At 38.6% G+C, this 23,897-nt stretch overlaps 1 protein-coding gene across 2 annotated transcripts in view; it reads left to right on the top strand.

Moving 5' to 3' along the window:
- The window catches only part of LOC118404005 (sodium channel protein 1 brain-like), a 179,678-nt gene that overhangs the window by 136,754 nt on the left and 19,027 nt on the right, over positions 1 to 23,897 (top strand). For both annotated transcript variants that reach the window (XM_035802908.1, XM_035802907.1), the window contains 7 exons: positions 1,372 to 1,538; positions 2,686 to 2,892; positions 5,913 to 5,976; positions 6,709 to 6,847; positions 7,602 to 7,754; positions 16,055 to 16,411; positions 16,900 to 17,056. In XM_035802908.1, the coding sequence (XP_035658801.1) occupies positions 1,372 to 1,538; positions 2,686 to 2,892; positions 5,913 to 5,976; positions 6,709 to 6,847; positions 7,602 to 7,754; positions 16,055 to 16,411; positions 16,900 to 17,056 (1,244 nt within the window). The remainder of the gene's footprint in view (positions 1 to 1,371; positions 1,539 to 2,685; positions 2,893 to 5,912; positions 5,977 to 6,708; positions 6,848 to 7,601; positions 7,755 to 16,054; positions 16,412 to 16,899; positions 17,057 to 23,897) is intronic.

The raw sequence follows: 23,897 nt of genomic DNA, 5'->3' as shown, positions 1-23,897 counted from the left end.
CCCAGTGCCGCACCGTTGCCCCAATTGCAGTGAAATACCACCCTAATGTAAGACTGCATTGTAAAGCTGGGACTGTAAGCCTCAACCATCGTTCTCCTAGCCGAACAAAGACACGGCCGTAGGGAGGTATTTCAGAGTAATAAGGCAAAATGCGCCAGTACATGAGTCATCGGATATTTTCGTCCAGAATTTGGAGGAAGGTTTCTGTCACCAGTCGTCTTGAGTTGCAAAGAGCAAATTTTGCAGGTATGCATGAGCAAAAAAATTTTAAAAGTTAGAATTATATATATAATTTTTTTAATGGTGGCAGCGTATGTGTCAAAGTTATGTTTTTGGGTTACTACAAAATAATTTCAGGGTTCATCGTGTTAACGGTATATTTATGATGGAGAACGTTGCTCTGGTGATATCAGTTCCTCCTTTCCACGTGATTTGAGAAGTCTTTCTTTTATCATATCGGGAAGAAAACATTGTTTACACAATATATTGTGAGTTGTATTATTTCCTACATCTAAATTATCGATGTGTGTATGTATGCACACAATACACTGATCACGTATATACGTTCTTTTATCTAATATGGATACCTAGTGGTCTTGATATGATCAAGATAGAAGTGTCTTTGCTTCCCTTCCATGTATATCTGTGCGTCATTGATCTTCGCAATAGAAGCCGGAGAGATCCCTGGCTCGGTCCCGGAGTCGTTCTATACGCCGTTTGTACTTGATAAAATGGCGTAGAGCGACTAAGGAACCAGGACAGGCGATACTTACACCGTGGACACCGCTTCTACTTTTCCATCCAAGTAATTGTACATCTTCATAAAAAATGTGGCACTGCACTCAAGTTAGTTACTTATTTTAACAGTGCCACATACACAGTGCAGACAGAAGGTAAAGGTAGTCTTTTAAATTAGTTTACCTTCCCGAAAGAAGTCAGGTACCCATTTTTACACCTGGGTGAAGTGAGGAAGGTCGTGTAAAGTGCCATTCCCAAGGGCACAACGTCAGGGGCACGGCTGGTATCGAACTCGGGACCTCTAGGTCCCAAGCCCAACACTCTACTATCAACCGAATAAAAATTCGCCTGTGTTGGTAAACTCTATAGTGAAAAAGTGACAAAGTTTAAATTTTGTTCCAACACTATAGGAAGACTCACCATAAATATTCGGTCGAGATTCCAACCTTCTTCGGATAAAACTTTCGCTGCACTGATGCTTCGGAAGTCGTCGGATTAAGTCCGTACTCAGCAACTATACTATCAAGTTGATTCTTAATCACCCCTTACTCTACGTTGAACATACGCCCAAGAACTCCTTTTCATCAGTGTAATCCAAAATTGAAGTCACGTGATTTTTTTCTGTCCAATCAGGTATGCAACCCTCTTCGGAGACTTCAGCAACCTTTCGGGCCTGCGCACTTTCCGAATCCTCCGCGCCTTGAAGACGGTCTCCATCATTCGAGGTGACACGTCTTCCTTTGAAGAAAGCTATGACCCGGAACCATCCGGCTCTCAGGACTTTTCTCTGGGTATCAACGGTAAGGTCAAACTTGACGTCACTTCCGGAAATGACGGACGTACCATTTACGGCCAAAATGGCGTCGTACCCCTAAATCATGCTAAGTACTGCCTTGTTGGTTTTGTTGGAATTGCCATATAAGGCTATTAGCTTTCCAGCTTTGACTGTTATTATGTGCCTTCATATCAAAACTGTGTACAGGCTTGCTTCTTGTAATCACTATAGCTATTTTTCTGACTATTTTGATGTCATAAGTTTTTAGTATTCTACGTACCTATAGTCTTTGGTGGCAACTCCAACAAAAAGTATTGAAAAATCATCTGCACAGCATTTCATTATTCTACATTTTCATTACATTTACTTGATAATCAAATTGTTTTTATACACATTGGCCTGGGTGCATTTGGATTTGCTTGCAAACTTTTATTTCAATATTCTTGGCTTTTGCATTTGACCTACCGTTTGATTACTCAGTTCTAAAAAGCCTGTGTTACTGTTGATTCGTAAGTTCATTTGCAGTAATAGTAAGTATCCAAGATTTTTTTAGATGTTTTTTCACAGCATTTTTTCACAACTTCATTTATACAATGCGCACGCTTTTAATCAAGTTAATTCATACATTAAATGCAATATCTATTCTATATGTATAATATTCCTCACCATAACAAATAACTACTCAATGCAATAATAACTCTTTATTCCTCACCATAACAAATGCCTAATAAGTGTGAACGTTTGTGCTTCAACTTTTACCATTTTCATGACATGTACCTTTCTTAAATCATGATGTTATGAGGCGTTTGGTAGAGATGTTAGCATGAAAGGTCAACTGTTTTGGTAAATGACATGTATAAACTAATGACATGGATAAACTAAATTTTAACTAACCAACACTACAAATAAATTTTCAGCCGACTCCATCTACTGTAGCTTCCTGAACAGAGACGGGGAGCGACACAGCTTATCTGGCATTTACGACCCTCTGCTGCAGTCACGTGTCTCTGACGTCACGTTCCGGAAGCTACAGTAGACGGGTCCATTCCGTGAACAAGGTTGGCTGAGTCGGATAAAAAATTTGGGGCATGGCCCAACTTATTTGTAATGTTGGTTACTTAAAGTTTAGTTTATCCATAATGATATAAATATTTGTATGATTTGTATACCAGGGTTGAAACAGGCCGTGCAAGCGCTACTGAAGTCCATGAAGATGCTTCTCAACGTGTTGACGCTCATCCTCTTCTGTCTCATCGTCATCGCGCTGTTCGCCCTCCAGCTGTACATGGGCGTCCTCACCAACAAGTGCGTCAGGAACCTCCCCACCAACGTCACCAACGTCACGCACGACTTCTATGCTGCTTACACTTGGAATAAAAGTACGCCAAATCTTTACTTGTTGAATAGACTGGGATTAAAAGTATGTCAACTTTCTACATGAATACACTTGGAGTAAAAGTCAATCAAATTTTTACTTGAATACGCTTGAAATAAAAGTCAGTCAAACTTTCATGGAAAAGTTCTTAAAACCCTTGTCATGCTGAGCCCGTATATATACGAGATATACAGTATGCTCACAATAAATGCCTGTATTTGGGTCCAGTATCTTTACAGGTTTGGGGTATTTCTCACCTAAATGTGGCATATCGCAGCAAAGCAAATCTGTTTCGGAAGTAATTCTGCAGCAGCAGCACAGAATAGGTCATTTTTTTTACTGATTTGGTTAATTAGCCAGCTTAGGGGGGCGGGGGTTGTAATAAGTATTTCTTGAAGTAACTCTGAACCAGTTTATTTCCTTATGTTACATTAGCTACAATGTCAACAAAATCTTGCGAGAGAACTTGTGAAATTACGAGACTGCCAAAGGTGTGTCTTCTCACGCCGCCATGTCATAACCATTATTCAAAAGTAAAGGTGGTATCTCACTGCACTTAGGGCACCGGTGCGGCACTGCAGGGTTCATTCATTGTGGCACTGCTGTGTTATTTTCGACGTTTTTTTTTTTTACTTAGGAACCAACAAAATACACAAAACGTATGAAAATTCGTTCTTTATCTCTGAAATTCGTTGAGTAATCTTTCACACCCTTCAGTACCGTACCGGTGCCCCAAGCGCAGTGAGATACCACCTTTAACGTGTGCAGATTGAGTGATAGAACTTAATGCAAATATTTCAAAATATGTCTTAAATTTTACAAAACACACATATTACCCAATGCTGATCCAATAAATCATGTATGCGAGATAATGCTTAGTATATCAGCATGACACATCCAAATGGCATAATAAAAAGATACAAATGGAATAACTTTCAAAGCACTTACGTCTCAATTGAACCGTTCGGGAGGAGTGTACCATTAGGCAAATGCGACCATTGTGCCTCTCGTTACAGCTAAGTGCGTCAAACTTTTTTTCTACACGTAAAGTGCCCGTCTGGGTAGTACATGATCTGATTATGGATGAATGGCAAGTAAATGAGTTCCACGAACATATACCTCCGCCAAGATGTAAATCTTTATGTTGCTCAATGCATACCTACACGACTTAGTTTCCCTCCAAAGAGCTATGTACTATTTAAAATTGCCATGACCATAGCATATCCAGAACACAAGATACAGAACCAAAAGCTGCACTGCTATGAGTTATTTCACCCACATGCGCGCACGCACACAAACGCACACACACACACACACACACACACACACACACACACACACACACACACACACACACACACACATCTCGAGTGATCGTACTTACACACGCGCACGCAAAATCACACAGAGATAAGTTCCTCGAAATATAACCTCGTGGAAGCCATGTATACACATTATTTCTGTGCGCAAATTATTTGTCCCATTGTTCTAATTAGACACCGTGAAATCAAAGCTGTACATCTATTCGAGTTTAGCCACGACTTTGGAGGATTGACATCAACGTAAAGACCAGGCTGTAACGTTTGAACCACTCACATAAGAATGGATCCCCCCCCTTTTTTTAGTGCGGTGTGTCATTGTGAGAGCTCGAGTTGTGTCTCTCCTCAAACACGGGTTTTACGTTCCAACCTTGTGGACCTTCCTATCCAATCCGTCCCGGCTAGGTACTCCTTAGACTGTGCCTTTTTCAAGGTCACACCACTTTTTCCAAGGTCACAAAAATTGGGCCTGTCTTGCATTTGAGCCCAAAGCCTAAAGATTCTATTTCAACAACCTTACACATCGCCACCTCACCACTAGTCGTTGCTGATTCGTCCCAAAACCCACCATAATCCCTTTCACACGTCTCCAGGTACTTTTTTCAAAGAGATCTTGGACTAGTTTCCGTACTGGCTCCACCAAACATACCCTAAAGGTCTCACATTTCGCTTGTGTATTTTTACCACGCACCTCCGTCCCTAATGACTTGCCACTCTAATCCACAGGGGGCGGTCAGGCAATCCTCCGAAGTATCCACATTAACGAACGCATTACCTGTCAAAGGTAGACCCAAATACACAGGCATTAGTACTTCAGATGACCATGAAAATGGCTTGTACTAAGAGCCAGAATGGCTATCCACGTTGGAAGGGTGATTGGCTTCCAAGGCGAGGGGGTTGTAAGTGCAGACGCTTTTACCGGCCCGGGAGGATCCTAAGTGGGGTGCTGGCATTAAGAAAACGGTTCTTGAATACCTGCACGGTGCATGCCAAAGGGCAGGTGGCAAATCTAGGATCTGAAGGAAAAAAGGGGCCCACAAGAGGTTTATAGCTTGTTGCGGATAGTGTAGGCAAATCCCTATTCCCTATTCCCCGTTGCAGATATGTCCACCAACCTATTGGTGTTGTTATAGGCCTTTGTGACCAGTAATAAAACAATTGTGTATCGTTTTCATTCCATTAGTAAAATGATAGCACTCCCACATTATCTCACTGGTCCATTTATGGAAACTCTGCTAAAGCTATAAAGTTCTTCTTTAAAAAATATTTTGAGGCTGCCCGCTTCGTTTTCACAAAGGGAGGACTGGGTAAGGAGATCTAGAGTGGTAAAGGTGGTATCTCACTGCACTTGGGGCACCGGTGCGGCACTGCTGGATTCGTTCATTGCGGCACTGTTGTGTTATTTTCGACGATTTTATTTAATTTAGATATTGTGTAAAACGTAAAAGTATAACTTAGAAGACAACAAAGTACACAAAACGTAAGAAAATTCGTTCTTAATCTCTGAAATATGTTGAGTAATCTTTGGAACCCTGCAATGCCGCACCGGTGCCCCAAGTGCAGTGAGATGCCCCTTAAGGTTAATATTCTAGACTAGCTGTGCATGTCAGTGCGTCAACAACAACAACAACAGCAACAACAATATCAATGACAGAATAACAAACACAGAAAGGTAATTAATTTGTATTTTGTATTTTCTTTCCAGCTAATTGGCAGCCCGGCCGCGAAGACTGGAAATTTCAAGTCTGCGGAAATGTGTCGGGTGCAGGGTAAGGTTTCAAATAAATAACGGAATTATTTATAGTTGATACGTTAAACTCAACATTTTGATTTATTCTTATTCTGTATGTAGGTGGATTCATTTGAAGCTAAAAGATTTTATGTTTGAATGCCGCAAATCTAACGAAAGTCGTTGTACTTTTATTGTTTCTATAAACTTCAAGGTTGTACATAATTATTGGTCAATTTGACGGAACCCCTTAAAACTAGAATAGCAATAACTTTCATAATTAATATGGTTAATATGGCTCGTATACGACTTAGCAAACCAAAGAATTCAAATCTCGACTTTATAATTATGAACTTTACAAGCACCCTTTACAACGTAATTATTTTGTACGTATGCCGTGGGATATTTAAGTTTGCATGGGTGACTATGCATGTACACTGCATGCCTATGTATGGTCGTAGCACATTCGCAGCCTCTCGTATAGTAGAAAGGGTGTATTTATAGACGAAGCTACCAGTAAATACATGTACATAGCCTCTACCTGCAGGTTTTACAGGCGCCCAACTGTAGTTTTTTGGACGACTAGCCCCTCTGGTTATCTGTGTATTTGGCCATTTTCTACCATTTTTCCAGCGACATGTGAAGCCTGGTAGATAGTCACTTGCACAAGTTTCCGGGTTCTTTTGTATCCATTTTTTGGCAAATTTCTACCATTTTTTCAGTGACATGTGGCTAATATGTACATGTTTCCTGGAACTTCTTTATTTTCCAGGACATGCGCGGAAAACTACACGTGTCTTGGAGACATCGACGGTAATCCAGACTACACGAGCTTCGACAACTTTGGCTGGGGGCTCCTCATGTCCTTCGAGCTGCTAACACTGGATTACTTCGAAAACGTGTATGACTTGGTTAGGAAAATGATTTTTAAATCTTCATGATATGTAAAAAATATTATGCTTGTGTCGTTTTTACATTTTCGTATGTATTTCAATGCTAAACGCTTCATAGCATATTCAAGGGCTTCGTAAAAAAAAACTGAATAGAGTGACAGGTAGTGGGGACGCGATGCTAAGCATGTCGGGGACACTGACAGGAAGTTAGGTTAAAGGTCCCTGAAAGATCCCAAAATAGATGATCTCATTTCCGGTCTTCAGTTTCCTGTTATATGCATGTCACTTTCCGTATATGCGCTATAGTGCCTGTGGGAGAAATCCCTCAAACAGAATTAGTTAGGAATCCACAACTAATGAGTAAAAACGTAGCGTAGCGTAGTGTAACGTTATATATCACCATTCCTATGCATTTGTCTGTTCCTATTTGTAGACCTGAGTCAGCTTACAGATGTGCCTCATGTGGCAGAGTCATTCTCGTATAGGACAGTGTTTAGCCACAGTCGACGCTGTATGGCTGATATTAATTAGGATTTTACCATGGTCAATATTGACCAAAGGAGGCCATATATATTTGTAGACTCGTCAATATCAGTAGCGCTGCCTGAGAGTCTGCGTAATGTATTTTGTCACATTTTGTCACCAATAGATACATGCTAGTAAATGAGTAAAAACAAGAAATTCTCGTAAACTGAAAATATTTCATGACATTTTCATCGGAGGCATTTTCATCGGAGGCATGAGATCTCGGAACTCTTGTTTTTTTTTTCAGGTGATGCGCGCATACGGTCCCTGGAACATGATTTTCTTTGTGGCGGTGACGTTTTTCGGGTCGTTCTACCTGGTCAACCTCATGTTGGCTGTGATCGCCATGACGTACCAAGAACAGAAGAGACAGGACATGGAGCGGAAGAGGAAGATGCTAGTAAGCATACGTCATTTCCGTTCTAACTTAAGGGTCATAGGTCACATGTTAAATCATGGTATAAGCAGTGGTGCATGTGCAGCGAAATCCTTTGCTAAAATGTAAAGGTTGACGGCCCCTTTATTAAGTCAAGGCAAATATGTGAATAAGTGTTTATGTACATGGTTCTATTCTGAATACGCGTACGTTAATAGGTATAAACCTTTGCCTTTAATATTACCCACAATACATTTCGCTGCGCACGCGCAATCAGAACCACGAACTCATTTATATCCTCTAGATACGATAGTGCCCGGTTAGGACAAATCAATTATTTCAAAGGTTGTTGAGTCATTTTCAAATTTTCTTTTTTCCGATAAAAAAAAACATAACACCTTGTAACGTAGTTGGGGCTGCTACTTTCTTTTACTGGCTGCTTGATGCTCTGTCAACCTTTTTCCTACCATCGTGTTTCATTTTCTAACATTTTTAACACTTGAACATACACACACACACACCAACATTGCATATCTAAATGTTCCTTAGATAATGTTTTAACCTCGTGTTTCACGATTTATACATCGCATGTATTGGTAAACTTCATCGAACGAATTGCCAAATAAGTATGACAAATTATAAGCCGAAGAAAGTTTTGAATACTGTAATGGATTTTTCATACATTAGTGAACAACACTATCAAATAGGATTGTCATTTGCTAACTTTACAACCATTTTAGAAATGATAAAAGCTTAGTTGTATTGCGATTAGGTTTTGCCTTTCCAAGCGATGTTACTCCTTCAGCGCACGTAGTTCATATGTCGTGGTGTGTGTGTTCTTTGTTGTGTATTGTGCCCAGTGTGATCCTTACGTCATTCCAACCTTGCTATCTGTCGCTTTTGGTCGAAGAACAAGTGAGAAGCTCTTAAGAAGAATTCTGGTGGTGAACTTCGTGGCTAACTGTAGCTAGTCAGGTAAAGTTGCACTATTTCATAGGATTCAAGCGTTACTATTTCTAAGTGTTTTAGTGTTGAATTATGAAGATGGGATCATCATTTAGCATTGGCTCCATAAATATATATATGTACTTTATTAATGTTTTTGTTATTAAAGATCGAAATAAATTATTTAGAATCATTTCATTACATTACATCCCATTTTCATTTATCAATACTAAATCTTAGAAAAGTAGAACCCTTAAATCGCACACATAGATTTCACACTTCACACTAGTAGAAACTAAGAATAGGTTTCCATCTAAACTACATTACTTCCATTGTTCATCTGACAATCCTTCATATTGTATTCCACACTGTGTATGCACCCTTTATAACAAGCAAACATTTGGAATACGTGTTGGCTTGAAAACTAGCGAGTAATTTTGAATTACTTGCCGTTGTATTGTCAATATTTTTAACTATACAATGACAATGTTTAAGACTACTAAATTAAATGAAAATAAGCACGCAACTTTGATAGTTTTCCTTATATTAAGCTATGTTTTATGACTATTGGTACAATGATTTTGACTCAACTTGACTCGATGAATACGGGTTAGATCAGTTCATAGACAATTCTATCTCTACTACAGTCAAACCCGCCCGAGCGACCACCTCCTCTCAGCGACCACCTGGCCATTTCGACCGCTTTTTCTCGGTCCCGATTTTTTTCCCATTGACGTAAGCATTAAGTGACCTGTTCTCAACGACCACCTGGCAAACGCGACCGCGACCGACCCAAATTGGGACCCATAACGACCGCATTATTTTCAAAATTGAGGTTTTTATTGCCAAAATCTCCCAGTTTGCGTCGATGTTATGTTTAGAATAAAAATGGCGGCGGTAAATGGGTGGGTCAATATGGTAGTCTACTGTAATATGGGAGGAAATTTCGTTGTACACATGTAAGAAAACCGAATTTAGTTGTTACAGAAGTTTTTTAAATCCATATCATTATAAATTGAATGGATGCTGAAACGTATATAGCCTCATACTTTTTTAAAGAAAGATCTGTGTAGCTCATACCTTTTTAACAGAGATCTGTGTGAGTGCTTTTGTCCAACTGTATTGTACATTCACCCGTGGGTAAGTACGCTATCGGGACGTACCGGGCATCGAATTCGAAAGGTGCACCGTAGTTATTTCAGATACGGCGATCAAGAACACGTAATAAAGGCTTGTATGGTAACTGACAGCATCAAAGTTCCCTTACTAAAACGTTAGTGTACAAATATTGAGCTTTAAAACACTGTATCGTAAAAAAGTTCGATAAAAGCTTGGGTTAGATTTACAATTTACAGTGTGCGTGTTGTATTTGACATTAAATACTTCCCTTCTTTGCGTGTGTTCAGTGTGCTTGCTATTTGCCATTTAACACAACGGAAACCATTTATACTTTGCATCGGGCATGTTTGGAGTCGATACTCTTCTCAGCGACCACCTGTCCAAATCGCCCGCTTTTTCCCGGTCCCCCGTGTGGTCGTCTTGGGCGGGTTTGACTGTACTTCATATGATACGGAGGTTACTATTGTCTTTCTAGTCATTTTTTCATTAACTAGAGAATAGCCATATAGAAAGTTATCACCGCATATTACTTTGTTGTAGAGATTTGTCTTTTTAAAAATGAAATCGCTACGTTTTACTCCAGAAATCAGTACTAAAATCCATGATGAAGAAAGTTATCTGGATGGATTGACATAGAATAGTGAAAAATCATTATTTTCTTATTTGGTAATTGAGTAATCACAAAGAAAAGACAGCTTTCATTGTCACCTATTGCAGTGCGTACACAACTTTGAAAATCAAAAAGCTTCGGTATTCCGGATTTAGATTTTTTGTCGGACACATAAGAGAAGAATTTATTTATTTCAAGTGTTTGCTTGTTATATCCTGTCGCCATTTCTTTACTCTTCGCTATGCATTTGACCCGATGTTACTTTTCAAGGCTTTGGCTGAGGCCATTAACAACTTGCTGAAACCCGTGGTGAGCTTCTTTTCAATATCTCTGTTCTTCATCCTGTCCTCTTCCACACACACATAAAAATATGCAGCTATTGCTGCGTTTTGTTTTGACCAGTTGTGTATAGACAAATTCCTTGGACAAATGAATCTATGTGGATTAACTTGAAGAATCAAACTGTAAGAAACGCGGAGGATGCGTTTGCTCGTTAATAATGAGATAGTTTAAATAAGAATCCGCCATCTTTTTACAGTTCTGATTGTAGTCACGTGACCAGATCACTCAGGTCACGTGATCAATGTAACAGTTATAGTTCTTCAGCACGTCACCGGAACGTACTGCGCCTGCGCGAACCCTGGTGTTTTGGGGCTTGGTTTGGTCAACGTTGCATTGAAATCCCGCTTGTTGCACAGTATATGTGGTTTCATGTAAAACGTACACGGAGTTTTACCCTTATATACGCACGTACTTTCTTAAATGCGGCCCATTAGTAAACCGGGGGTTTAGCAAGGTTTAGCATGTCTATACTTTTCGCGCAGGCGCAGTACGTTCCGGTGACGTGCTTAGTTCTTCTATGTGGTAAATTGCAACCTTGCAGGTTTAGTACTTTTTTTAACACCTACGGAATATTGTACAACCTTTTAAGAGCAAATGTCTGTAAGGATCAAACAATGGTGGCAGGGGTCAAAAAATAGATTTGGCTCATATTTTGCACAGTGATAGTACTTGGTCCACAACCCCTCAAAATAGCTTTCTTTTAGATCAAAACTCCTTGTTGCCATGGTAACGGGCAAACAAAGTTTTCTGGCCAATTTCCCCAATTTTCGCATCTCAAAAACACAGAAATTAGCATATTTTACGGCACTGTCTCGGCAACACCTTTAAACCTATGATCAAAACAAAACAAGATCTAAATAGACCAACATTTTGGCTTTATAAGAATTGTTGTGAAATTTCCAAAGACGTACATTTTAGTTCTTGGGCAGCCTGAAAACAATGCGATGTTTCAAGCTTCAATAAAATCTGATTTTTGGCCCAACTTTGTAACGCTATAAGTGCCGCTCTGGTACTTTTTTTGGCTTGAAATTTGTACCATATATAGATAATTAAAATATCTTTAAAATGCATTGTTGCAAAGTTTGGTAACTTGTTTGGTTGTCACGTGACTGTCCCTTCAAGTAGGCCACTTTTTGTGTTTGGTGAAAATTGTGAATTTTAGCCATGTTCAAAGTACGCTACATGACGAAGTAAAATATATTTCTTAATCAACTTCTTATCAAAGGTGCATCTATGTATTGCTTATCAAATAAATGCTTGTAGAGTTTCGGGTCATGACGTTCAGTCACGTGGTTGTCCCTGAAAGTAGGCCATTTTTTTTGCATTTGACGAAAATTGTGAACTTTAGCCATGTTCAAAGTACGCTACGTGACGAAGTAAAATATATTTCTAAATCAACTTCTAGTCAAATGTACATCTATGTATTGTCTATCAAATGAATGCTTGTAGCGTTTCGAGTCTTAACGTAAAGTCACGTAGTTGTCCCTGAAAGTAGGCCATTTTTTGCATTTGACGAAAATTATGACTTTTAGCCATGTTCAACGTACGCTACATTACGAAGCAAAATAAAATTCTGATTCAACTTCCTGTCAATAGTAAATCTATGTACTGCCTATCAAAGGAATACTTGTAGAAAATTAGATCATGAAGTAAAGTCACGTGGTTGTCCTTGAAAGTAGGCCACTTTTTTCATCGGACGAAAATTGTGAATTTTCAAAGTACGTGTACCCTGGTATCCAGCCGTATTATAAAAAATTTAGTTCCCGAGTCTCTTTTGACCTCTTCGCAGATACATATTTCACTCGCGATCGTTCTCATCGAAATGTCAAAATGGCCTTATTGACTACATCATTTAGGTGTAAGAGGATGTCCCTAGGGACACTTAAAAAGTGGACAGCTTTTTTACACCAGGTCAAATAGAAAGCATGAAAAGTATCGAACAATTGTAACGTTTGTTACAGTCATTTCTGTACAACATTTTGTAAGCAAGGTGGGATACAAATGGCAGTCAACAACACGTCCTTGTTACTTTAGAAAGCCAGAAAAACTGTGCAGTGTCACAAAAACGGTCATTTCTTGTCTTATGCGTGGATGATATAACCGTGGCAACCATCAAACTGGTGGTGGTAATGTTTGTTACCGAATTTGGCAACAGGAATAACCCAGCTTACACAGCATCCAAGATCAGTGACAGTACCGATCTGGCCTTATCGGGCAAAGGGCCTGCTCAGCTGGTGCTACTATTTGAATTCTTCGTGTTCTCAGGCGACAGCCATTTTTTAGGGGGTGAAATTCCACTAAGATATCTTTCCAAGCCATCAACCAAAATGAATCTTTTGTAAAACATCCCAGGGATTGTGGAAAAATGAAGAAACCTGTGATTTTGTCTAAAATTTGCTGCATATCAAGTCGCAAAAGCAGGCGACAGCATTTTTACATTTAAATGAGAACGAGCCATTTGCGAGGAGGACAGAAGAGACTCGGGAGCTATAATATGTCTGGATACCAGGCTACGCTACGTGACGAAATTGAGAAGAATTCTGATTGAACTTCTGGTCAAATGTACATCTTTGTATTCTTTAATTTTATTTCTTCGAATAAATGCTTGTAGAGTTTCGGGTCATGATATTTAGTCACATGGTTGTTCCTGAAGCCAGGTCACTTTTTGTGCTCGACAAAAATTGTGAATTTTAGCCATGTTCAAAGTACACTACGTGACAAAAAAATTAGGATTCTAACTCAACTTCTTCTTAAGGTTAGCATTGTTGCCTATCAACTAGATGCTTGTAGAGTTTTTTTGGAGTGACGTTTAGTCCCAGGAAGTCTCTTAAAGCATTTCGATTGGCTAAATTGGCATTTTGACCTTCCACTGTTTTCTTATTAATGAATTAAGAAAGAATGGAGCCGTAACGAATATTGATAGATGGGCATGAAATAATTCTAAATCTGATTTTTGGGGGGCCAAATTGATGACGTCGTCATCTTTATTGCCCCTAATATTATTTTTTTCTATGACAAAATACAGCACTTTGGTACATACCACTGTAATGAAACTTCGTTTTTCGTTGCAAAATGATAAAAGCTACAAACGCACTTTTGCGCAAATTGATATCTATTAATGATCTGTAGTAATTAGAAAATGTTTGTTTTCATCTAATTAAAAAAAAATAATTCTTAATAACTACAGATCGTTAGTAGATATCAGTTTGCGCAAAAGTGAGTTTGTAGCCTTCATCATTATGCACATGAAAAACATAGTTTCATTGCAGTGGTTTGTACCAAGGTGCTGTATTTTGTCATAGAAAAAATGATATTGGGGGCAATAAAACCTGATGACGTAATAAATTTGGCCCCCATAAAATCAGATTTAGAATTTTTTCATGCCCATCTATCAATATTCGTTACGGCTTAATTCTTTCATAATTCATTAGTGAGAGAACAATGGAAGGTCAAAATGCCAATTTAGCAAATCGAAATACCTTATAGCAGACCATATTTATACATGGTGTATCAACATTGTGAATGTTGATACACAATGAACTTTTGTTCCCGTTTTAGTGTTCCTTTTGATACGCATTATAGAACATAGCTGAATTTAAAACATCGTAATTGCTTTAGTACAAATTGATATTTACAATTATAACAGAGTCATTGCTTAAGTAAGCTTTAATTTAACACTGTAAGCCCATTATCGGTCATGGTAGTACCAATATGATATGCATTGGACATTGACAATGTTAAAAGAAAGAAACTGTTCAAGAGGCATCTTCTCCAAAGTAACAGAACCTCCTAACAGCATTTAGCTAACTATCTGCCCTACTTTAGGGAGCAGCTGCACTGCAAAGAAAGACCTTACTAACACACTCATTCAACAGACAATGTTAAGGGCTTCACATAATCAGAATCAGTGCCAGTAAAGTATTTCTGTTCCACAATTCGACGGATTTAGCTACAGCCCGAAATGGCGATTTCTGGCCAAAAGCAAACTTTGACCTACATTCAGGGACAACCACGTGACTAAACGTTATGACCCGAAACTCTGCAAGCATTCATCTGATAGACAATACATAGATGCACATTTGACTTGAAGTTGAATAAGAAGTCTTGTTCACTTTGACACCTAGCGTACTTTGACCAAGGCTAAAATTCACAATTTTCGTCAAATGCAAAAAATGGCCTACTTTTAGGGACAACCACGTGACTAAACGTCATGATCCGAAACTTTGCAAGCATTCATTTGATAGACAACACATAGATGTACATTTGACTAGAAGTTTAATAAGAATCCTTGTACGCTTCGTCACATAGCGTACATTAAACATGGCTAAAATTCACAATTTTCGTCAAATGCAAAAAAATGGCCTACTTTTAGGGACAACCACGTGACTGAACGTCATGACCCGAAATTCTACAAGCATTTATTTAATAGGCAATACATAGATCCACCTTTGATACGAAGTTGATTTAGAAATATATTTTACTTCGTCATGTAGCGTACTTTGAACATGGCTAAAGTTCACAATTTTCACCAAACACAAAAAGTGGCCTACTTGAAGGGACAGTCACGTGACAACCAAACAAGTTACCAAACTTTGCAACAATGCATTTGATAGATATTTTAATTATCTATATATGGTACAAATTTCAAGCCAAAACAAGTACCAGAGCGGCACTTATAGCGTTACAAAGTTGGGCCAAAAATCAGATTTTATTGAAGCTTGAAACATTGCATTGTTTTCAGGCTGCCCAAGAACTAAAATGTACGTCTTTGGAAATTTCACAACAATTCTTATAAAGCCAAAATGTTGGTCTATTTAGATCTTGTTTTGTTTTGATGATAGGTTTAAAGGTGTTGCCGAGACAGTGCCGTAAAATATGTTGATTTCTGTGTTTTTGAGATGCGAAAATTGGGGAAATTGGCCAGAAAACTTTGTTTACCCGTTACCATGGCAACAAGGAGTTTTGATCTAAAAGAAAGCTATTTTGAGGGGTTGTGGACCAAGTACTATCACTGTGCAAAATATGAGCCAAATCTATTTTTTGACCCCTGCCACCATTGTTTGATCCTTACAGACATTTGCTCTTAAACATTCTACTAAAGAATCCTTAATTGATTACAGATACTTTGTTTATATTAGATAACATTGAACTTTTATATTTTAGGTCAAAGTTACATTTAGATCGTAAGTCAGCCCATTTACTATGACTTATTAGGCGAGGGGCCATGGCTTTAAAACGTCTTTCAGAGGAAATGTAGTACTTGTACTGTGCTGGACACGTCAAGAACTACTGTCTTCTTTTTCTACAGGAAACAGGAGAAGAGAGCTGGATGCTGAAATTCAGCAGAAAACCGTACGAGATGTGGTATATACTCGAGGGCGTGAAATTAATTGCACTCACCAAAGAGAGACTTAGCCTGCTGAACATGCAAATTAGACAAAGATTTCAAAAGAGAAAACTAGCCCATCTCCGGAAAATCGCGAAAAGTGCCGGCAGGCAGACGGTAGAGGCCGAGGAGACCCCGCCGGTGGAAATCCCGTTGGTGGAGCAGAACTCTACGGAGAACGTAGCCAGTGCGGAAGGTGGGCCCAGGAACTGCTGTGTGGGACCCTCTCACTACACATGTATAACCGTAGAACCACCAGGGTCACCGCTACGTCATCAGGTAAGTGCGCATGCGTAGATTTGTGAATAGGTTCTGTATATATTGTTGTGCTCTGATGTCCCGATCCTCATATTTATCCAGCAAAGGCATCTTGTAAGCTGAACGGTAAATCTTTTTTTACTGCCATTTGAGATAAGTAGTTGAGTGACACAAGCAACTTAGGTGACAGAGAATATGCCTGACAAGAAAGTGTGGATATGGATGCTATCATTTCCAGCTTGTATATGTTTAACAATATGAATCTTGAATACTATGAAATGGCTTCAGACTTCTATCTTTATGTTGGTATAATAATATTACAAATTCAAGAAAACTGTTTAAATACGAAATCAATTGTCATGCATTGGGTACGTATATATATGCATGTAATGTTAAAAACTGTGCGACTAACTTGAATAAGTCTGTTTTTGTCGTTAGCAATCCTACATACTAGACTTAACGACGTACAATTGTCTATATGACATATTGCATCTTATTTACTGCATTAGAACACCAATGGCTACGACATGGAGTATATCAAGTCGACGTGCAGTTGCCATAGAGACCGGTCACTGCAGAACCAAGAAAACAACGTGCCGCCTGCGTCCGCCATCTTGGCTATGAGTGCGGCATCAACCACCAGCCCCAATGGCGAAGCAGAGCAAGGTGTGTGTGTGTGTGTGTGTGCATGTGTGTTTTAATTTTATTAGGATCTCCATTAGTGTTCAGCAAACTAAAACAAAATTCTTCCGAAAATAATTTCATCAGAATAGTAGAAAATATGATATTGGATATTTCTTTTGTACAAAAAGAATGCATTTTACCCGGTAACGTTTCGATGTCTGTCAGACATCTTCCCCAGAGCTTCTAACTGGAGTTCTGCTACTCGGCGCTTGGGGTTACGCTATTGGTAAATTAAAAGTAGCAACCTTTGTTGTTACCTTTTAAAACGTTTTCTCTGGAGATTCACAAATTTACGGACCGATAGCTCTCATAAGACCGACGTTGCACTTTGGCAAAACTTACAATTCCCTGCGACCACTCTTTGAATCGATTCCAACAACTCTCAATGAAGCGAAACATTGTCCGTCAAGCGAAAAAAACATAAAAAGGTGACCAAGGTCACAGTAAATGCCCTTTTAGCGCGGGTAGCTATGCTTGTTAATAGCCAGGTTAATAAGGGCAAAAAACAAGCAGAGGGAACAAGGTCCCAAAACGGTCATCAGGTCGTAATTGTTATGTAGAATTATACGACAGTGCCGTAATCAGAATTGCGGATGATTCCCAGTGGTGAAATCTGCCTGTCAAGTTTACCTGAGGCTTTTGCCCTTTAATTCAATTGATCTGCCATAAAGGTGCCGTAAATGTTTCAGATGTCGTGATTTGGAGCTTAGTTTTACGACTGCGCTTCTTTTATGCATACAATTTGCTTTGAACTTTACGACAAAGATACATTTTTATTGTAATAGCAGGGCATATTTTCGAGTGTATATACAGGTAATACAGTTTCACTTTTTAAACAAACGAATACAGTGATTGATGCATCTATCATAAGGATAATCGCACGATATGTTATTAAACCATAATTATATGGAAAGAACAGAAGTAACTTTGTATTATTGATAACTGGTGTAAGTCGCAACATTTTTGGAACACCCCGCAAAATATCACATAAAGTAATGGTTCCTCCCTGTTAAGTTTTTTTTTTCTATCATCAAACCCCGAAACACTATTTATTATTTGATGCATTTCTGAGTAATACATTTTTGGAGCAAATTATTCTCTTACAGACTTATTCTTTTAAAAAAAGTTAGAAAGTCTTAAAGATTTATGAACGGTCAAAGGGTTCTTACTAGAATGAAATACACATAGGGGACTAAGTGGCAAGAGTGCAGATGTTGACACACTGACAGCACCAAATCCTTAGGTGTTTTGGGCAACTTTAGACAGATTAGCTGTGAGGATCGGTGGGCGTTACTCCACCGTCATGGGGGCAGGGGCATGGCGAGTATCGAACTCAGGACCACTGATTCCGATTCCAACCGTTGCGCCACACAGACACCCCAGACACGATGGTAAAATTTGGCCCCAAAATTTCCAGACTTCTATGTGGGGATTTAGAACACGAATCATCTTCCATCGAACAGAACGCTGGCGTGATCGAACAGAACGGGCGCTCTATTTGGGGTCATCCGAGGTCACCCGCAGGTTGTTACAGTAAATACGCAGCAAACACCCTCATTTTCCCGGGTGCCGTGCGTCAGAAGAAAAACTAATATTTTCACAAATATAAATCGTTATTTGGCAAGCTTAGTTTTGCTGCCGCTTAGTTTGTAACATGTGACATGTAACAAAGCTACTGGCGTCATTATTGGTGACCTTGAATGTTACAACACTTGTTTACGGCGGTATCAATTACTCTATGTCACTATCAGTGCGACTCGACATAGGACCAAACATGGTATTTAAATCGCTTGCAAAACGCGTGCAAATCAACTCTTTCAGGACTAATATTGTCGGCAACTAATATCTCCAGCTTTGTGTCTTAGGGATTTTTGGAACATGGAGGCAATTTTGAATCACGAGTCTTTGAGTGTGAAAACTTGAAAAAATGACGATTTTTCGACCTTATATTGGCTATAAAAATAGTTTTAAGTAGAAGTTGAAAAATCCCTAAGACAGAAAGTTTGATCTTAATATCATTACCTATATGAAATAAAAGATTTGGATTTTCAGTCAAATTTAGGACCAATCTAAATATGGTATTTGCTTTTTTGGCCCACCGAACACCCTTTCTAAATCAACCAACTATGCACATTTCAGAAGACATTGAGACAAAACTGTGTAGCACACGTACACGGTAAGACTTGACGTGTACACACTGCCAGTTTTCATTTAATATCGACGAGACACGTGCGAGAGGTTGTTTTTCACGATATTTTAGAAGATGTTTCAGTCACCGTCAGCCCTCCGCGGGGACCGCGCGGGAGCCCCGGTAACCCGATACTCTGCGTTCGAATGGAAACTTTTCGGCCAAATTTGACCATCGTGAGAAATCACAGCATAGAATCCAAAGTACGGTGTAGTGGGCCTCTTTCCGCAAGTTATGCTATCCAGAATACTGTATGCATGCTATATATCTATTTACTGTAATTTATATTTAGATCAATGCAGGTGCCTTCTGTAGCTAGCTGTAAACATACATCATTCAGGTGACAAGCGGGCATCTTGTATCTAAAGCAACCTAAAGTGCTTGATATACGATCCTATCCCATTCCTTAAGGATTTTGATATCATATGATTTATAACTGAAGCAATCGATGCATAGGCTTCTTTAGTCGTGAATGTACGTTATTTAGGTGCCAATTTTAAATCTATTTGGATAGATCCTATAAAATACGTTAACGTTGCGATCATAGTCTTTTAGAAAATAATACCTAGTTTCAGAGATCACTATTTTTCAATAGAAAGCAGTTGGGAAGAATCATAATGAATATCTAAGGTGATATCTATATGTAATTCGCATGTAGGCATAACCTAAACTAAAATATATGTATATAAAGCAACAACCATAAATTACTGCGTTTTAGTAAAATGACATATGTACACAGCTTGACACTAAAGTTTAGTGATTCATTGACAATAATAGATCTTGCACACCTGAATGTTATCTAAAGATCCACATTGTAGTAAAACACTTAATTACATTAAATTACTACTAAATTACATTACAATATGAACGTCCATACAACAAACAGTGCAATGAATATTTGATATATCACATTTGTAATGCAAATTCTTCTGAGACATTTTAGGGTATCATTCAGATTATTGCTTATGGATTTTCTGAGGAATTCATGCCAATAAGTTATTAAAATGTTTATATATAGAGTTGTCTAAGGACTTGGTATGCGTTTTCCTGACAACATTCAACAATGATTACCTTTCGGGTAAATGCTACCCAAGGAGATGGGAACAGTTTCTATAAACGACTTTAACGGAAATGACATTTAAAAATGCAACTATAGGTACTGTATTGAGTTCAAATTTCTGACGGGTTTTTCTGAATTCAAATCACCGCGAAATTTTTTCCATAACAGTCAAAGACTGCAGTGCATGATGTTACTGCGAAATTAAAACCACCGCGAAAAGTCCATTTTCCCGCTACCGTGAAATTAAATTCCCGCGAACTTAAATGCATTTACAGTACCCTATAAGTAGGATTGATGGTTTGTTTGCTGCTACTAAATAAATTGCCGTAATGGTAACAAATTTAAGAAAGATAATGCCTCCTTGGAACTGTGTTATTGACTTTTCGTTTAAGAGACTATGATGCGTGGCGCCAGTGGCCATTATTCCATGCATTACAGTAATCATTGTAACTATCGTCAATTGGTGACGCTTTTAAATTCTACTTACCCTTTGGGCGTCTGATATGTACTATGTACTAACTGAAAGGTAATGCAGTATACACTTTTAGACTAATGCATTTGGCATCACACTGTCAAGATTCACAATAAACATTTATGCATAAATCTTGCCATTATTACTAGTGGTAACATTGATAATTGCTCATTTAAGACTTGGTGTGTATAGATTATTAGAAAGCCTATTGTGTTGTATATATTTTTAAGGTTGCTATTTAAGACGAAAACTAACTTAATTCAGCCTTTTTTTACATCAAGGTATACGAGATAACAGGCTATAAATGTCGTTTTAGTATATCTATGTGTATATTTATATGTTATGAATAAACCATTCCATAAAATTGTGGGTAATACCTTATTGTTTTATCATCACATTATGAAGAAATGTGCAACTGAAAATTTCTTAAATTTTCAATGAATGAGTATTCTTACTTATCCTTTAATAAGTATTCTATTCTTTAACTGCGAAATGTAATTTTTTTAACGTTACAAGTCTCACAATTTCTTTTGATTTTTTTGTATTCAAACGGCTTCGAGGAAAATTGCCAATAATTCATTAGCTAAAAGACATCGGCGATAGCGTTCTCTTAAAGGGGCTTTCACTCGGGCTTTGCCTAGCTTAGTAGATACATTTACATTATTCCTTAGGGCTGTGCACTTTGGAGTCATGTCGTTTGAAATATATTTATTCTGATTATCAAAGATCGTTATTGGATTCCTCGACTTGGTTAGCATTTATTGTCCTCCCTTAAGCTCAAATACTGTTATTATCCATAACAATAGGTACTTTTACAATAGGCACTTTCTTAATTCGTCTCTAATACCCCCTTTCCACTAGGAGGACGCTCTCACCGCGCCCTCACTGCGACCTAAAATTTGACAGACCGCGCAACGAATTCTATAGAAAAGCAACGTATCTTTTTTAACTTTGTTTGCTTTGCTGTCTTCTCGGTCACACTTTTAAAGTTTTACGTTTTGTATGATATACTCAGTGTGAAATCAAAGGTTACACATATCCTATTCAGATCACAGTAAGAGCGCAGCGTAATCGCCGTCTAGTGGAAAGGGGGCCTAATGCGAGTAATTATCGTGCTAGGGCGGTATCTTGAAGGATTCATTTCAGTCCTTGGTCTATTTTTGGTACATACATTAAAACTGGAATACTAGTTATGGTAACATTTTTCTTTGATTTTTCCTCCTTTGTTTTTTGTACGGTTGTACCTGGGTTTGTGTGCCTGTGTTTCCAAATATCTGAGGTCAGATTAACTTTAAGACCAGCTGGACGGATAGTGATGTGTTCAAGACAACTGAACTATGCCTCATATCTACTGCTAAGGATATAAAGGCAACGTAGTCTTCAGTAGCCTTAATCTTACGTTACCATAACCGGTTCATGAGCCGGTCATAAAGTTGCAATATAAACTTTAAGATCATCTTGGATGAACTTTCTTTGTCTAATGTTCTTTTACAATCGAAGTGGTCATTTATCGAGAAATCTTACGAAAGTAAAAACAATGATACCTTTTATGTACGTATGTACAATACTTGAGGTCAAAGATTCAAGACGAGTGTCATTTAGCCTTACTACTTACTACATTTTGTATTTCTGGTCAGAACGTCGGCTACCATTTGTGACCACATCCGGTCTCTTTTCCTGGAAAATGTTTTTCTTACCTCTCCTTTTCCTGGAAAGATATGCTCCAGGGACGTTCAGATAAAGGGTAAATGTACCTGTAAATAGCCGGATTTGTGGGATATGCCTTTAGCGCATGACTATTCCAATACCGTCTGCACAGGAAAGCTTTCATAGACGGCTGTCAATCACTTGATAACGGGCAAAAATTCACAATGGACCATGCGACCAAAACATTGTTGTCAAATGAAACTTTAAGAAATGATAACCTGAATGGAGAATTGTCTTCTACTCTTGATTTCCGTAACGTAATATTAATTATGCAATAACCCTGGGACGGGGGTCGATGTCGACTTCTGACAACATTTCACCCATTTCTGACGTCACACATTGAGAATGTCACGATTGGATCCAACTGAAAAGACTAAGCGAGCCAAGTTCATTCCTTTAGCCGGAATACGGTTCAAATTAGCTCATGTAATTTTTCAAGTGAACTTAGATAAACTTTCATCCTAACCTTATAAACTATGAAGTTATATAACAGGCATTGATGAATTGCTGCAAAAGGCACATTTTCTGCAAGCCAAAGTCTAAAGACGCTTTTGGCCTCTCCCGAAATGTCAAAGGGATTACCAACTCCACCCGTCGTCCGTCAACTCTCCGTCTTGAAAGAGGTACCTTTCGATGGGTCGCTCAAGCCGGCTAACATTCGCATTAGGTGAATGTCAGTATTCCCTCGGCTGTACAATAGTATAGAGCCAGCGGTGCCTTTCATGAGTTGATGCTAATGTATAGAGGGAAGAGCATACTGGCCCGTGGTCTCTTGTGTCATCATTATGTTGCAAAACCAGAATATGAAATGAATTGAGATCTTCATTTCTGCTGATGATTTCGAAACAGAAACGCGAATCATGTCTCTAAGAGATTAATACAGTATTCTTTTCATGTCGTTAAAAATCTCATGATCACTGCACTTGGGGCACCAGTGCGGCACTGCGAGGTTCGTTCACTGCGTCCATATTTTTGCCGATTTCCTACAATTGAGATGTTTCGTAATACGTAACATTATGAGTTAGAAGACAGCAAAATACACAAAACGTAGAAAAATTCGTTCTTTATCTCTGAAATTCGTTGAGTAATCTTTCAAGCCCCGCAGTGCCACACTGGTGCCACAAGTGCAGTGAGATACCTGTATCACTCATCAAAGCTGTATGTATAAATCAAAGACAAAAAATGCAACTGCAACTAACTTTTGCCTTGTGATATCATCGTTATTACCTTTGTTAGGATTACCTTAGTTTTCGCTGTCGTTTTTCTGTCTGCCCGCTTCAAGCATAACTAAAATAACTATGGATGGAACCTTATGATATTTAGTAGTGCAAGGATCAGGAAATCAAAGGTCAAGTTCGTGAACAATTTTCTGAAGTACAGCATTGGAAATTCCGGT

The sequence above is a fragment of the Branchiostoma floridae genome, chromosome 17, assembly GCF_000003815.2.
Source record: "Branchiostoma floridae strain S238N-H82 chromosome 17, Bfl_VNyyK, whole genome shotgun sequence".
Classification (NCBI taxonomy): Eukaryota; Metazoa; Chordata; class Leptocardii; order Amphioxiformes; family Branchiostomatidae; genus Branchiostoma; species Branchiostoma floridae.
Note: the sequence above shows the minus strand (reverse complement) of the source record. Positions and strands in the feature narration are given on the sequence as shown.